Source organism: Eleutherodactylus coqui, chromosome 11 (genome assembly GCF_035609145.1).
Source record: "Eleutherodactylus coqui strain aEleCoq1 chromosome 11, aEleCoq1.hap1, whole genome shotgun sequence".
NCBI classification, from domain to species: domain Eukaryota; kingdom Metazoa; phylum Chordata; class Amphibia; order Anura; family Eleutherodactylidae; genus Eleutherodactylus; species Eleutherodactylus coqui.
Window position 1 is genome coordinate 747,025 of NC_089847.1, and position 16,863 is coordinate 763,887.

Below are 16,863 nucleotides of genomic sequence, written 5' to 3' on the forward strand. Positions count from 1 at the left end.
CCTCATCCACAGCACCGCGTCGCCCTACATTGTATCCCTCATCCACAGCACTGCGTCGTCCTACATTGTATCCCTCATCCACAGCACCGCGTCGCCCTACATTGTATCCCTCATCCACAGCACCGCGTCGCCCTACATTGTATCCCTCATGCACAGCACTGCGTCGCCCTACATTGTATCCCTCATGCACAGCACTGCGTCGCCCTACATTGTATCCCTCATGCACAGCACTGCGTCGCCCTACATTGTATCCCTCATCCACAGCACCGCGCCGTCCTACATTGTATCCCTCATCCACAGCACCGCGCCGCCCTACATTGTATCCCTCATCCACAGCACCGCGCCGCCCTACATTGTATCCCTCATCCACAGCACCGCGCCGCCCTACATTGTATCCCTCATCCACAGCACCGCCCTACATTGTATCCCTCATCCACAGCACCGCCCTACATTGTATCCCTCATCCACAGCACCACCCTACATTGTATCCCTCATCCACAGCACCGCCCTACATTGTATCCCTCATCCACAGCACCGCCCTACATTGTATCCCTCATCCACAGCACCGCCCTACATTGTATCCCTCATCCACAGCACTGCACTGCCCTACATTGTATCCCTCATCCACAGCACCTCCCTACATTGTATCCCTCATCCACAGCACTGCGCTGCCCTACATTGTATCCCTAATCAACAGCACCGCCCTACATTGTATCCCTCATCCACAGCACCGCCCTACATTGTATCCCTCATCCACAGCACCGCGCCGCCCTACATTATATCCCTCATCCACAGCACCACCCTACATTGTATCACTCATCCACAGCACCACCCTACATTGTATCCCTCACCCACAGCACCGCGCCGCCCTACATTGTATCCCTTATCCACAGCACCGCGCCGCCCTACATTGTATCACTCATCCACAGCACCGCGCCGCCCTACATTGTATCCCTTATCCATAGCACCGCGCCGCCCTGCATTGTATCCCTCATCCACAGCACCGCCCTACATTGTATCCCTCATCCACAGCACCACCCTACATTGTATCCCTCATCCACAGCACCACCCTACATTGTATCCCTCATCCACAGCACCGCGCCACCCTACATTGTATCCCTCATCCGCAGCGCCGCCCTACATTGTATCCCTCATCCGCAGCGCCGCTCTACATTGTATCCCTCATCCACAGAGCAGCCCTACATTGTATCCCTCATCCGCAGCGCCGCCCTACATTGTATCCCTCATCCGCAGCGCCGCCCTACATTGTATCCCTCATCCGCAGCGCCGCCCTACATTGTATCCCTCATCCGCAGCGCCGCCCTACATTGTATCCCTCATCCGCAGCGCCGCCCTACATTGTATCCCTCATCCGCAGCACCGCCCTACATTGTATCCCTCATCCACAGCGCCGCGCTACATTGTATCCCTCATCCGCAGCGCCGCCCTACATTGTATCCCTCATCCGCAGCGCCGCCCTACATTGTATCCCTCATCCGCAGCGCCGCCCTACATTGTATCCCTCATCCGCAGCGCCGCCCTATATTGTATCCCTCATCCGCAGCGCCGCCCTACATTGTATCCCTCATCTCAATCCACCACCCAAGCTCACGCACTCCGCTCATGAAATCAGACTTAGTGCCCCTTTAATTCGAACCTCTCATTCCCGCCTCCAAGACTTCTCCAGAGCAGCATCAGTCCTCTGGAACGCGCTACCAAAACTATCCGGGCAATCAGACACACTCAACTTCAGGTGTTCTCTAAAAACAGCCCTCTTCAGGGAGGCATACCACATCCCCTAAACCAAACCCCTCTGTAGCCCCCTGATAACATGTTCCCTGTCCTACTGACTGCAATCCCTGCCAGCCGCCATCAACTGCCCCCTGCAGCCACACCGATTCAGCCACTATAGGGCCTGACCACTGTCTGTGTATAGCATCCCTCACTCTCCAGCCCGCCATACCGTGCACATCTCCAGCCCTTTACCTTCTGTATCCCCCCATTATCTGTAGTATGTAAGCTCGTTGGAGCCCCTCACCCCCAGTGTCTCCATCAGCTGATTACTACATGGAATGGGGGCTTTTTTTTATTGATTCTTCAAATAATACATGGTTTCCTGTAGGCCGACCCCAACTTACAGTTATCTGCTCGTGAGACCCCCGCGTACCAGTGCTGGACTACCAGACGACTGACCCTCCTCATGATTATCAGCTCCTCCGGGCAGTTATATAATATATATATTACATACACACTCATTGTCAGTATCATTCCCCCCCCCCCGCGGGCATGGAGGCTCTAGTACCCTGTTGTACCGCCTCTAGCTTGGATACAAGATGTGTTACGGGCGGCATGGAGGCTCTAGTACCTTGTTGTACCACCTCTAGCTTGGATACAAGATGTGATACGGGGGGGGGCATGGAGGTTTTAGTGCCCTGTTGTACCGCTCTAGCTTGGATACAAGATGTGATACGGGCGGCATGGAGGCTCTAGTACCCTGTTGTACCGCCTCTAGCTTGGATACAAGATGTGATACAGGGGGCATGGAGGCTCTAATACTCTGTTGTACCGCCTCTAGCTTGGATACAAGATGTGATACGGGCGGCATGGAGGCTCTAGTACCCTGTTGTATCACCTCTAGCTTGGATACAAGATGTGTTACGGGCGGCATGGAGGCTCTAGTACCTTGTTGTACCACCTCTAGCTTGGATACAAGATGTGATACGGGGGGGGGGCATGGAGGTTTTAGTGCCCTGTTGTACCGCTCTAGCTTGGATACAAGATGTGATACGGGCGGCATGGAGGCTCTAGTACCCTGTTGTATCACCTCTAGCTTGGATACAAGATGTGTTACGGGCGGCATGGAGGCTCTAGTACCCTGTTGTACCGCCTCTAGCTTGGATACAAGATGTGATACGGGCGGCATGGAGGCTCTAGTACCCTGTTGTACCACCTCTAGCTTGGATACAAGATGTGATACCTGCAGGCCTGGAGGCTCTAGTACCCTGTTGTACCGCCTCTAGCTTGGATACAAGATGTGATACAGGCGGCATGGAGGCTCTAGTACCCTGTTGTACCGCCTCTAGCTTGGATACAAGATGTGATACGGGCGGCATGGAGGCATACAGGTTGGTATCCTGCAGGATACCGCTCCTGTTTTGCTGTAACTCAGCCTCTAGATCATGTAAATTCATAGTCTGTGGTAGTTGGCGTCCCAGATGGTCCCATACGTGTTCTATTGGTGATAAATCTGGTGACATGGAAGTGTGACAATGTTGTGGGGGCTCCTGTGACCCCCTGGTGTGCGCCCGAGGGGGTCACAGGAAGCCCCATGAGAGGAACACATGTGGCTGCAGGATGTCCTGAACATATCGTGAGCCGTCATTGTCCCTTGTACCACCACTAGGGGGGATTGACTGTCGTATGCGATGGTCCCCCCAGACCATCACACCAGCAGGGGGCAGGATTCAGGCGCTCACCCTGAGGTCTCCAGACATGAGCTTGGTGGTCGTCAGCGCCCCAACTAAACCTGCAGGACCAAGATATTGATGACCCATCTTCAAGATAGGTTATCAGAATCAAATTGGTAGGGGTCTACTGTACAGGCCCCCCACGATCAGTCGACTGAAGAGGCCGCACCACTCGGGTGAACGCTGTGTCACATGGCCCAAGAGCAGCTTAGTCTCATCCAAGTGAATGGGACTGAGCCGCTCTGCCAGGCATAGAGCTATATAATGTATGGCGTTGTCCCCGGCCGCGGTGGATGGCATTTAAGAAACCGCAAGCGCTGCGGACAAGGTGGAAATTGGCCTGCGGATATTAGATTGTGAGCGCGCCAATTTATGCTGCGGATTTCACTTCTTCAAACGCAATAATGAAATCTGCAATGAATCTGCACCGTTTGGAGCTAATTTAGTGGGGATTTGGTCAATCCACCACGTGTCACATACCTGTAAGAGGTCACATGGTATAATCCGCGTCGGCACAATCACAGACAGATTTTAATGAGCAGCAAACGTCATTTCTGCTGCCAGGATCTGCAGGCGGGCTTCAGCCTCATCCGGCGCGCCGCTTCCTAAAAGCCCGGATCCCTCTTCAAGGGAAGCAACAGGGTCTGCATGTAACCTGCACCAAATCCAAGAGGAAGTAGACAAGGCCTTATGACAGTCCGGGTGGGGGACACAGCGGGGGCAATTTAGGACAAGTACTCATCCTCTGCCCCCGACAAGCATCCTTGCAGAACCGACCTGGCTGTAATTACACATTTTATGGCATCCCTGTCAGCGGCGCGCCTTACAGGGACTTAGGAAGCATTTAGAATCCTAGGATGGTGGAGTTGGAAGGGTCCTCCGGGGGTCATCGGGTCCCACACCCTGCTCAATGCAGGATCACTGAATCATCCCAGCCTCTGAAGACTTGCTGACAACACTTTCCAGCAAGAGCCGGTACTCACCCTTCATGAAGAAGCGGCAGGTGAGTCGGGGTCGGGCTTTCCTGTCGTTTGGATCCTTCACCTCACCCTCCTCCAGGTCGTCATCCTGCAATACAAGAGAGGATGAAAGTGCGCTGAACAATCTGCTGTGATTGCTGCACGAGGGCGAGACGGCGCAACCAGGAGCGTAGGCAGTGTGTGCGGCCGTCCGCTGTGCCTGTACAGTCACCTGCGGAAACACTCGGCGCCGCAGACAATCCTGTAACGGTCCCAAGGATCAGCATGCTCTGCTGCGGGGGGCGCTGGAGCGCTCAGTCACCTCCCACCCTGCGCTGCTGTGAAGCTTTCACCCGCCTGGTTCATCAAACGTGGAATAATACAGCAAAATAAACCCCAACAGATGAAATACAACTTCATCATCCAGAAGGATGGAAGGAAGTGCGCAAATGTACAAAACCGCAAAGTCTGCTGCTACCTGCCCTGCACCCTCCACAACCAAACTCAGCAACACTGACACCTAGTGGCAGAGAATAGGAATAGAAGCCATGAGGTTTCCTTGCAGGTTTTATATGGTGTTGTGCGACACCTAGTGTTCACATGTAGTACTGCACCATTTTCTTTTAGTTACATCTTTATACATCATTACTTTTATTTAACGATTTTAGGACAACATTTGCAGTTAGACTAGGGGAAATCAGAGCGCCCGATGCCCTACGTTGGAGCCATTCTGCTGCAGATCCGCCACCAGACTGGCAGTTTCCCCGACTACCCTGTTCCTGTGAGCGGCGCTAGCCAAACCAGCGGACTACCGATGTCCAATGTGTATCGGGAAGCCAATGGAGGGCGCTGGGTAATATTACTCCCCACCCCCGCATAGCTTGGCATTTTATCCTTGAACAGGGGTCCCTAACCTGCGACCTGGGCGCACACGGTGCTGTTCTGTGCACCCCAAACATCTGGACACAGAAGTTATCATCTATGTAGTTTCCACGTCGGAGAGAAGCGGCACACAGCAGAGACGGGCAACTACTGATCTCTGGGCCCTCTAGAAAGGCATCTAAGAGTTAGGGCACACACGGGCATACATATTATGTGCACGAAATCCACAGTACACAGCAGACACGCATGTTAAATCTCCGTAGCACCAAAATAGCACAAGCGCCATATTCACGGAAGTAAAACACGCATAAAAGAAACGAAGGTTGTGAGCGTCCCAATAGAAATCAAAGGGTTTGTAGCACGGCGTAGTAGGTGGGCGTCATCCGCTCACGTGAGGGGGCTGTGAAATCCTCGGCTTCATCTACAATGGAGCGCGCGTCAGGGCACCCCTCGGAGGGCGCGTCAGGGCACCCTCGGAGGGCGCGTCAGGGCACCCCTCGGAGGGCGCGTCAGGGCACCCCTCGGAGGGCGCGTCAGGGATGGTCCTACTTCTTTACAGGAGTAGTTCATTATGGGCATACGGCCCTTGAACACGAAGTTTGTACAACTCTACTTTAAAAGCGTTTCCTAACTCTACTAAAATAGTCGGCGGCGCTCTGGACGCTGCACACTCCCCAACGTACGACGGCAGCTGGTCCAGCACGGTCTACGACTTGTGGCCTCGTGGGTACAGCAGGAGTTTGGAGAACTGTCCGGCACGTGGCTTTGACCTTCGGGTTACAACACATTTCCTTCTTGTATTGTGGGAGCTCCGATGACAGGTCACATGACTTTCCAACCAGTTATTATGGAGTCCGCTTCGCAGTACATGCGTCTTTTTGTTCCGTCTTTGAGGACGCAGCACTTCTCTTGTTGGTTTTGCCTTTTTAAGGTGGGATAAACAAGGCGATATTCTAACCGGCCGGACGTTTACGGACAGCGCGATTCATATGGAGCCTTTATACAAGGCCTAAACGAGAATCCTTTATCCAGAATCATCTTTTACGCATTATATACACCTTACATCGATAGCCGCTACGATCCGTCCGCACGGCGACTCCTGCAACAAAGTCCGCAGATTCCACGCCTCATTTCCAGAGGTGAAGTCTGCGCAGAAGGTACGCCGCCGCGGCAGGCTGCAGATTTAACATCTGCTTCGTATTTCATCTGTTCTGAATCGCGACACTTCCTAAATCTCATCCACATGGCTTGTGTTGTGGTAAATGTGCACCATCAGTACACTGCAGTACTTCTGCACTGCGGTGTATTATACCTCTCTGTGTTAACCTATTAAGCTGGTTAAGCGATTGTGGTATGGAGTGGGCTCAGGAGCTCCGTCCACACCCGGCGGCCATCAGCTGCTCCGCTACCACCGGTAGTGACTAATACACTGCTGTATATGACAGCCCGGGGGGCCGCCAACCCATACACAGTCCGTAATTACATCGCAGAGGGGCCAATGTGGCGACGGAGAGAGTTCCCCCCTCCCCCAAATGGCTTAAGATGCCACGACATGTAATAACTTGGAGCAGAGTCATCTCCGGCGTCAGCACCCCCTGCAGCGCGGGGGGGGGGGGGGGGACCAGTTAGTAAAGGGTTGAAGTTTTAGGGTGTAAATGACATAAATCTACATGAACTGTAAGTAGCAGAAGCATGTAATGCTCCACCGGCGGAGCGGCCCATCCGGACAGCAGAACAGAATCCATCAGTGGGGTCCATCGGTCCCCAAAGTCTACTGTTGTGATGAACCAGCAGCGGGGTCTTCACCACGGAAACCACGAGCGTGCAGGAGCCTCCGCCGCGCCGACCGGCGCGTGTCTATTGTAACATCAAGAAATACAATCAGCTAAGTTTACTCACATCAATCTCCCCTTCGTCAATCTCTCCATCGTCTTCCTCCTTCTTCTTGTCCTTCTGCTCCTCGTCCTTCTGATGCTCCTTCTTCTCGGCGGCGAGTGGTGAGCCTCCCTTCTCCTTCTCGTCTTCATCATCCCCCACAAGCTTCTCTTGGTCGTCGTCTTGGTTGGTTGCTGCCGGTTCCTCCAGGACCTCCTCATCGTAGTCCAGTTCATGCTCATCCAGTTCTCGGGTCACAGAAGAAGCTTCGTCGTGAAGGTCATTGCCTCCTTCCCGCTCCTCGTCCTCCTCATTCGCAGAATGTTGAAGGTCCTGGTTGTTTTCGCTCCCAGAGCCCGGAGATCTGATCTCGCTCACATGGTCCTCGTCATCGGAAGGGGACTTCTCCGAACGTCTGTCATGTTCTTCCGAGACGTCTCGCTTCCTTTCAGCGATATCCAAACTACCTTTCTCCTCTGGAGGGGAATCCGGAGAATCCTGGAGGGGTTTAAAGATGGCTTTAACCTCCGGAGGGGAGCTGGGGGAATGTTTATTGTTTGAGAAGGGGGAGGGGCTTTCTCCCGATAATGGGTGGGCCGATTCATTGGGCGAGCCCCTCTCTGCTGACGGATCACAATGGTCGCCCTCCTCTTCTCTGTCCAGCTCACGGTCCGAGGACTGATCCTGGTCTTCCTCTTCATCTGTCAGCTCGGGTAAGATTTCTTCAGGAGACAGCGGGTCCTGGTCAGGACTATCTGCTGAGGCCATCTGTCAAAGGTACCTGCAAGACAGCAAACGGCGGGTCAGAGATGCAATATAAAGCAGAGAACGGCGTGAAGCCGGCGCAACGCTTACAGGTAGTAGAAAGTCCTAATCTCCCTGCTTGCTGTCACTGAATAAGAAGATTCAGGTTGACATCCAGAAGCTGAAATTTGTTACAATATATCAGTGCAGGTAAAAATCCAGGTTGTTGGGGCCTAGCACTTGGCCGTTGATACGTGGCGCTTGTAAAAAGACTAGTAATTATTAGGAAATTATTGTACCAGCGTTTCTGGTGGCGCCACACAGCTCTGCTACATGGCACATCCATTATGATTCCCACACATCGCGCGCACACAGCTCTGCTACGTCCCCCCGATTCCCACACATCGCGCGCACACAGCTCTGCTACGCCCCCCCCCAGATTCCCACATATTGCGCGCGCACAGCTCTGCTACGTCCCCCCGATTCCTACACATCGCGCGCGCACAGCTCTGCTACATCCCCCCGATTCCCACACATCGCGCGCGCACAGCTCTGCTACGTCCCCCCCGATTCCCACACATCGCGCGCGCACAGCTCAGAAACGTCCCCCCGATTCCCACACATCGCGCGCGCACAGCTCAGAAACGTCCCCCCATCTCGCGCACACGGCTCAGAAACGTCCCCCCGATTCCCACACATCGCGCGCACATGGCTCTGCTACGTCCCCCCGATTCCCACACATCGCGCGCGCACGGCTCTGCTACGTCCCCCCGATTCCCACACATCGCGCGCACACGGCTCAGAAACGTCCCCCCGATTCCCACACATCGCGCGCGCACGGCTCAGAAACGTCCCCCCGATTCCCACACATCGCGCGCGCACGGCTCAGAAACGTCCCCCCGATTCCCACACATCGCGAGCGCACGGCTCAGAAACGTCCCCCCGATTCCCACACATCGCGCGCGCACGGCTCAGAAACGTCCCCCCGATTCCCACACATCGCGCGCGCACGGCTCAGAAACGTCCCCCCGATTCCCACACATCGCGAGCGCACGGCTCAGAAACGTCCCCCCGATTCCCACACATCGCGCGCGCACGGCTCAGAAACGTCGCCCCGATTCCCACACATCGCGCGCGCACGCCTCTGCTACGTCGCCCCGATTCCCACACATCGCGCGCGCACGGCTCTGCTACGTCGCCCCGATTCCCACACATCGCGCGCGCACGGCTCTGCTACGTCGCCCCGATTCCCACACATCGCGCGCGCACGGCTCTGCTACGTCGCCCCGATTCCCACACATCGCGCGCGCACGGCTCTGCTACGTCGCCCCGATTCCCACACATCGCGCGCGCACGGCTCTGCTACGTCGCCCCGATTCCCACACATCGCGCGCGCACGGCTCTGCTACGTCGCCCCGATTCCCACACATCGCGCGCGCACGGCTCTGCTACGTCGCCCCGATTCCCACACATCGCGGGCACACGGCTCTGCTACGTCGCCCCGATTCCCACACATCGCGGGCACACGGCTCTGCTACGTCGCCCCGATTCCCACACATCGCGCGCACACGGCTCTGCTACGTCGCCCCGATTCCCACACATCGCGCGCACACGGCTCTGCTACGTCGCCCCGATTCCCACACATCGCGCGCACACGGCTCTGCTACGTCGCCCCGATTCCCACACATCGCGCGCACACGGCTCTGCTACGTCGCCCCGATTCCCACACATCGCGCGCACACGGCTCTGCTACGTCGCCCCGATTCCCACACATCGCGCGCACACGGCTCTGCTACGTCGCCCCGATTCCCACACATCGCGCGCACACGGCTCTGCTACGTCGCCCCGATTCCCACACATCGCGCGCACACGGCTCTGCTACGTCGCCCCGATTCCCACACATCGCGCGCACACGGCTCTGCTACGTCGCCCCGATTCCCACACATCGCGCGCACACGGCTCTGCTACGTCACCCCGATTCCCACACATCGCGCGCACACGGCTCTGCTACTTCCCCCCCGATTCCCACACAGCACACGCGGCTCTGCTACGTCCATCCCGACTCCCACACAGCACACACGGCTCTGCTACGTCCATCCCGACTCCCACACAGCACACACGGCTCTGCTACGTCCATCCCGACTCCCACACAGCACACACGGCTCTGCTACGTCCATCCCGACTCCCACACAGCACACACGGCTCTGCTACGTCCATCCCGACTCCCACACAGCACACACGGCTCTGCTACGTCCATCCCGACTCCCACACAGCACACACGGCTCTGCTACGTCCATCCCGACTCCTACACAGCACACCCGGCTCTGCTACGTCCATCCCGACTCCCACACAGCACACCCGGCTGTGCTACGTCCATCCCGATTCCCACACAGCACACACGGCTCTGCTACGTCCATCCCGATTCCCACACAGCACACACGGCTCTGCTACGTCCATCCCGATTCCCACACAGCACACACGGCTCTGCTACGTCCATCCCGATTCCCACACAGCGCACACGGCTCTGCTACGTCCATCCCGATTCCCACACAGCGCACACGGCTCTGCTACGTCCATCCCGATTCCCACACAGCGCACACGGCTCTGCTACGTCCATCCCGATTCCCACACAGCGCACACGGCTCTGCTACGTCCATCCCGATTCCCACACAGCACAAGACACATACAGCTTTGCTACATCCTGATTCACACACACAGTGCTGTGCTAAATGGTACATCCATTATGATCCCCACACATCACACAGCTCTACTACATCCATCTTGTTCCCCACACAAGACAAACACCGCTTAACTCCTCCAACAGCAGTGTCGTCACCGCAGGTCCTTTAGCACACCATCTCTGTGGTGGTGGTGGGTCGGTGTCTCCTGTCAGGACCGCTTAGTTGTGTCTGAGATAATAAGGGCTTAGTTGTATTCTCATTGTGGTATTTTTGTTCTCCTCTTGTCTACCTGTGTTGTTCTTCTGTCGGTCAGACTGTGTTTTATATATGCTGTAGGACCTTCGATGACGTCACCAGGGGGCGGAGCATGAAAAGCACTCACATACTCACTGACAAGTGGTCATTAGTAGTTTGATATGGCCCAAAATACATCGGAGAGCATAAACACATCTATCTGCGCCATCTGTCTGCCCCCCTGCATTCGCAGAGAACCAAAACACAATGGAGGACACCGACTTTTTCCACAGGGACTGATGGTGTCAGACGTTTTCATTATACTTTTGCACAATCCGGATATCCTGCTTTGTGGCTCCCAGCGCTGGAAATGTGTCAGGTGGGCGGTCCTCACCACCTAATACCAAGTCTGATGTCACCTGAGTTGGGACCGCCCACTTGTCACATTCACAGTGCCAGAAGCTGAATCTAAGAAAAGCCCATATCGGGTGACATTGTTGGAGTCCGATCTGCATGCCCGGCTGACACATTCCTGGGCATTTCCTATGAAACAGTCCCGGTTAAACATCCCACATATTGTGTCTTCAGCACCAGTGCAGACCTATGCGTCTCCATGGTTACATGCAATAAAACTAGCCCTTCGTAGCCCGATCCAGTCATGTGCTAGTCCACTCCTTGCTTTGTCTTAAGGCCGCCTGCGAACGAACAGATTTGCACTGTAGACCCTGTGGCGGGCGCTCAATACCGTTCATGGCATGAGGTGGAGCGCTGCTTCTTGCAAACCTGCGGAAACTAATTGCAATTTCCACAAGCGCAGGAAAAAAAATTGCAGCAGGCTCTATTTTTGTGCTTATTCCACACGGACGACTTCCATTGAAGTCAATGCAAGCCATCCGACCTGCGGCCCTTCCGTAACTGACATGGTCATCGCCTAGCAACAGCGTGGGAAAAATGTGTACCGCACGTGTCCAACGGCGAGCCGCTGCCATCCGCAGTACAGAGAAATGACAGGTACGCGGGGGGCGCCGGTGGGGCACAGGGCCGGATGCCGCTGCGGATCCCGACCCATTCGTGTGCAGCCGGCCTTAATCATCTGAACTGTGACTGAGGCAGAAGACGCACCCGGCGGGCACGCGGCGGGCACAGTCACGTCTGCGGCATCAGAACGGTGGGAATCGGCTGCACTGGGCAGAACGCCTGCTGCGCACCATGACCGTCCCCATTAGTGGTAAATGCAGATGGCAGAAGGTCTGTAACCATGGAGACAAAGAGTTCTGCAGCAGTGCTGAAAACACAAACCGAAGGAGAGCTGAGGGGTCGGCCCAGGACACCCGGGGGCCCCAGTTTTCGGATAGGCGAGAGTCACAGAGGCATTTATAATGGCGTCTCCAGACCTAGATGTGCGGCGGTCCTCGACACGCAGCGCCCGCGCCGAAGAGCACGGCCTTCTATTGTGAAAGGACTGATGCCCAGACGCCCCAGGTGCTGGGGGGGCAGGAGTACAACGGGAAGGCTTGTACGCGCGTAGAGGCGGCTTTCCTGCAAGTCCAGCTATGACTAGCGCTGCCCGCACAAGGAAACCGCGCCAAACAGCAGCAGACCAGGCGTTAGAAAGTTGCCCAACGTCCTGCACAGCAATTAAAAAGGACGTATCCACCGTCTTATACCGCGCCAACGTGTCACCAACACGGACAGTGGCGCAGCGCTGCTGTCCCCGCACATGTGGATGCCACCGAGGGGCGCTGCAGTCCTCCAAGTGTCCAGCACTCGGGCGTCTCCAGGTAGCAAAGCTATATTTCCTAGTAATTAAACGCCCGCCGGCCGAACAGCCCCTCGGGTGCCGCGGGTCCCCACCTCGGGTGCCGCGGGTCCCCACCTCGGGTGCCGCGGGTCCCCACCGCCGCCGCCTCATCTCCGGGGAAACAGAACCATCAGCTGTTGGTCGCAAATTCAACATCTTCCCCTTAAAGACTTGTCGTCTCAGACCCGTCTAGGTGGGCGCAGGTGCCCAAAGGGTGCGGACGAGGGCCGTAATCCTGCGTGTCCCCTTCGTGATCGCGGGGGTCCCAGAGGTTGGACCCCACTAGAGGAAGCCAGTAAGCGTCATACAACGGGGGACGCCCAGACGCTTTAACGACAGCAGACTGGAGGAGTCAATGCTTCTAGCTCACGAGCGCTGCGGACCACCATCCAGGCTACCGTCAGCCATCCCCGCATCACCCGTCCTCAGTAACCGATGCCTCCATGGCCAGCTGCCAGCGCTGCGGACCGCCATCCAGGCTGCCGTCAGCCATCCCCGCATCACCCGTCCTCAGTAGCCGATGCCTCCATGGCCGGCTGCCAGCGCTGCGGACCGCCATCCAGGCTGCCGTCAGCCAACCCCGCATCACCCGTCCTCAGTAACCGATGCCTCCATGGCCAGCTGCCAGCACTGTGGACCGCCATCCAGGCTGCCATCGGCCATCACCCGTCCTCAGTAACCGATGCCTCCATGGCCAGCTGCCAGCGCTGCGGACCACCATCCAGGCTGCCATCGGCCAACCCCGCATCACCCGTCCTCAGTAACCGATGCCTCCATGGCTGGCTGCCAGTGCTGCGGACCGCCATCCAAGCTGCCGTCAGCCATCCCCGTCCTCAGTAACCGATGCCTCCATGGCCGGCTGCCAGCACTGCGGACCGCCATCCAGGCTGCCATCGGCCAACCCCGCATCACCCGTCCTCAGCAGCCGATGCCTCCATGGCCAGCTGCCAGCGCTGCGGACCGCCATCCAGGCTGCCGTCAGCCATCCCCGCATCACCCGTCCTCAGCAGCCGATGCCTCCATGGTGGCTCCATCCATACTGCAGCCACTGAATTCAAAGGCAACCGCAATTACCAAAGCCGAATGGCTGCCAGCTTGTAGCTCCGCCTCCACTGACAGCGGCCAGTATCAGCTGATCGCCGGGGCCCCACCGATTGGCTACGGATGACCGCTCACAAATAGTAACGTCCTGGAAACCCCTTTAAAATGTTCTTCTGGAGAGAGAAAAATAAAGCGTCATCTACCCACAATGCATCTGTCTACATGCTGTCAGTCAGCGACTAGTCACTTCGGTCACCACAACCGGCGGCTCTACGGACGCCATAGAAGACGTGTGAGGAGAGGCTTTATATCAGCATCACGGGACCCGGAAGCCCTCCAAAGGCTCTCTGCACTCAGGAGCGGCGCCGACATCCGGGGAGTCAGGACCCCACGGGGGGCTCCGCAGGCACACAGAGGGCTCCGCAGGCACACAGGGGGTGGGGTCTGACCGCTGGGACCCCCACAACTGAAGGTCCGCAGGAGGAGCGAGGGTCTCACACAGTGCCTGGCCGCCGTGCGCCCGCGCCATCACTCCTTTCATTGGGGTCCCAGCGATCGGACACTCCCCACATATGTACCCCCATTCTGCCAACAGGGGGCAGCTCCCAGGTGCCCGCCGCGGATCCTCTTAGGGTATGCGGACCGAGGAGGGGGCTCTGCCCAGGACCCCCTCTAGGTGGCAGAACGCGGGCGAGCACCGGTGAGAAGGCGCAGGAATCCCTTCTGGGGCCCCCCGCAGCGGCACCACAGAGACCAGCGTGCCCGGCGCACAGAGGGCGTCACCTCCGGTATGGACCTCATTGCCCCGGTATCACCGCCCTGGCGTTATGGTGCAGTCGCCGACCGCCGCGGGGGCGTGGCCTCACAGAATCGTGTCGCGGGGTCGGGTGGGGTGTGCGGCTCCTCGGGGGTCTCCGGAACGTTCTGCACCAGCTCACATTACTGCTACCTGCGGCTCCGCCCCCGCACCGACCCCGACTACCTGCACTTGGGGTGCTCTAGCCGCGTGCCGGTAGTCATGTGACCCCCCTGAGGTCGGGGCCCCTCCTGAGCCCCCCGGGCCCCGCTCGGTCAGCTCTGTGCCCCCTCCCCAGGACCTCCAGCCGGAGCATACCGAGCGCCGCGACCCCCCGGACCCCTCAGCGCTCACCTGCCGGCCGGGGACGACGACTGACGGGCTCCCGCTCCTGCAGGCGGCCTCTCCTACGTCATCAGCCCGCGACGTGCTGGAGCGCCTGACGTCACCGGCTGCGCCGCCAACATGGCGGACGGCGAGGAGGAGAGCAGCCCGGTTGGTGCCGGGTACCCCACAGGCTCCGGCCCTGCCCCCTGCAGGTGGAGACCCCGGAGCTCCTGCGGTCGGTTGCTACGAGCAACACACGGATCTTCCTGAGATCTAATAGATGAGGACAGTTTGTCCCACGGAGGGGAGACGTTGCCCGTAGCAACCATAAAGATGGCTTCCAAGAGCTGACATGTGGCTGATTGTTATGGCGACGCTTCGACTTCCCATTCTCCACAGCACGGGCCGCCATGGTGGGACGTCACACGGAGATGCCAGGAGAAGAGCGCAGGCGCTACGGAATTCAACTCACGAATATTAGATCCATTTGTTATTAACCCCCGCTCTCCTGCGCACTCGCGTATCTGAGCCCGTGTGCGATCCCTGTCATTCGCACGCCCCATAATCGCCTACGGCCACGCGGTTGGACAGTCGTATTCCAGTACGAATCGCAGACAGATGAGACGTATGGCGCACATATCAATGTACAGCCGCGCAGATAGGCGTTAGTGCCGGCCGAAGAAGCTCGCGCACAAGTCGCATGGTAGGCGCTGAGGGCGAATTCACCGCATGGAATTGCTGCGGATTCCGTTCTAACCTCTTAGTAGACAACGAGCCTCGTTCACCGCAGAGTGCGGCAGAAATGGCGCCTGGAATTCATTAACTGCAATAAAGCGAATCAGGGAGCTAAATACGGAATCTGCATCGGCGTCCTCGGACGGATCTTGTGGCCGTTCTGCAGCGGCGGCGCTATTTCATGTTCACAGCCGTCCATATTTAATCTCCCAGAAATGCAGCTCAGAAAAATCAGATTAAATGGTGAGCATGCGAACGACCCCCCTCGGCGCGACCAGCAATGACCCCCCTCGACGTGACCGCGACCAGCAACAAGACCTCTCGCCGTAACCGGCAACGACCCCCCTCGGCGCGACCAGCAACGAGACCTCTCACCGTAACCGGCAACGACCCCCCTCGGCGCGACCAGCAACGAGACCTCTCACCGTAACCGGCAACGACCCCCCTCGGCGCGACCAGCAACGAGACCTCTCACCGTAACCGGCAACGACCCCCCTCGGCGCGACCAGCAACGAGACCTCTCACCGTAACCGGCAACGACCCCCCTCGGCGCGACCAGCAACGAGACCTCTCACCGTAACCGGCAACGACCCCCCTCGGCGCGACCAGCAACGAGACCTCTCACCGTAACCGGCAACGACCCCCCTCGGCGCGACCAGCAACGAGACCTCTCACCGTAACCGGCAACGACCCCCCTCGGCGCGACCAGCAACGAGACCTCTCACCGTAACCGGCAACGACCCCCCTCGGCGCGACCAGCAACGAGACCTCTCACCGTAACCGGCAACGACCCCCCTCGGCGCGACCAGCAACGAGACCTCTCACCGTAACCGGCAACGACCCCCCTCGGCGCGACCAGGACCGGCAACGAGACTTCTCACCGTAACCGGCAACGACCCCCCTCGGCGCGACCAGCAATGACCCCCCTCGACGTGACCGCGACCAGCAACAAGACCTCTCGCCGTAATCGGCAACGACTCCCCCCCTCGACGCGACCAGGACCGGCAACAAGACTTCTCGGCGCGACCGGCAACGAACCCCTCGACGTTACCGCGACCAGCAACAAGACCTCTCGCCGTAATCGGCAACGACCCCCCTCGGCGCGACCAGCAACAAGACCTCTCACCGTAACCGGCAACGACCCCCCTCGGCGCGACCAGGACCGGCAACGAGACTTCTCACCGTAACCGGCAACGACCCCCCTCGGCGCAACCAGCAATGACCCCCCTCGACGTGACCGCGACCAGCAACAAGACCTCTCGCCGTAATCGGCAACGACCCCCCCCTCGAAGCGACCAGGACCGGCAACAAGACTTCTCGG

At 57.9% G+C, this 16,863-nt stretch overlaps 1 protein-coding gene across 1 annotated transcript in view; it reads right to left on the reverse strand.

The window, feature by feature from the left end:
* The window catches only part of ZC3H18 (zinc finger CCCH-type containing 18), a 79,771-nt gene extending 64,857 nt beyond the window's left edge, over positions 1-14,914 (reverse strand). The window contains exons 1-3 of the mRNA XM_066583078.1: positions 14,835-14,914; positions 7,208-7,964; positions 4,451-4,535 (exon numbers count right to left, since the gene is read on the reverse strand). Of these exons, the coding sequence (XP_066439175.1) occupies positions 4,451-4,535; positions 7,208-7,951 (829 nt within the window). The 5' untranslated portion in view covers positions 7,952-7,964; positions 14,835-14,914. The remainder of the gene's footprint in view (positions 1-4,450; positions 4,536-7,207; positions 7,965-14,834) is intronic.
* Positions 14,915-16,863: the final 1,949 nt, after the last annotated feature.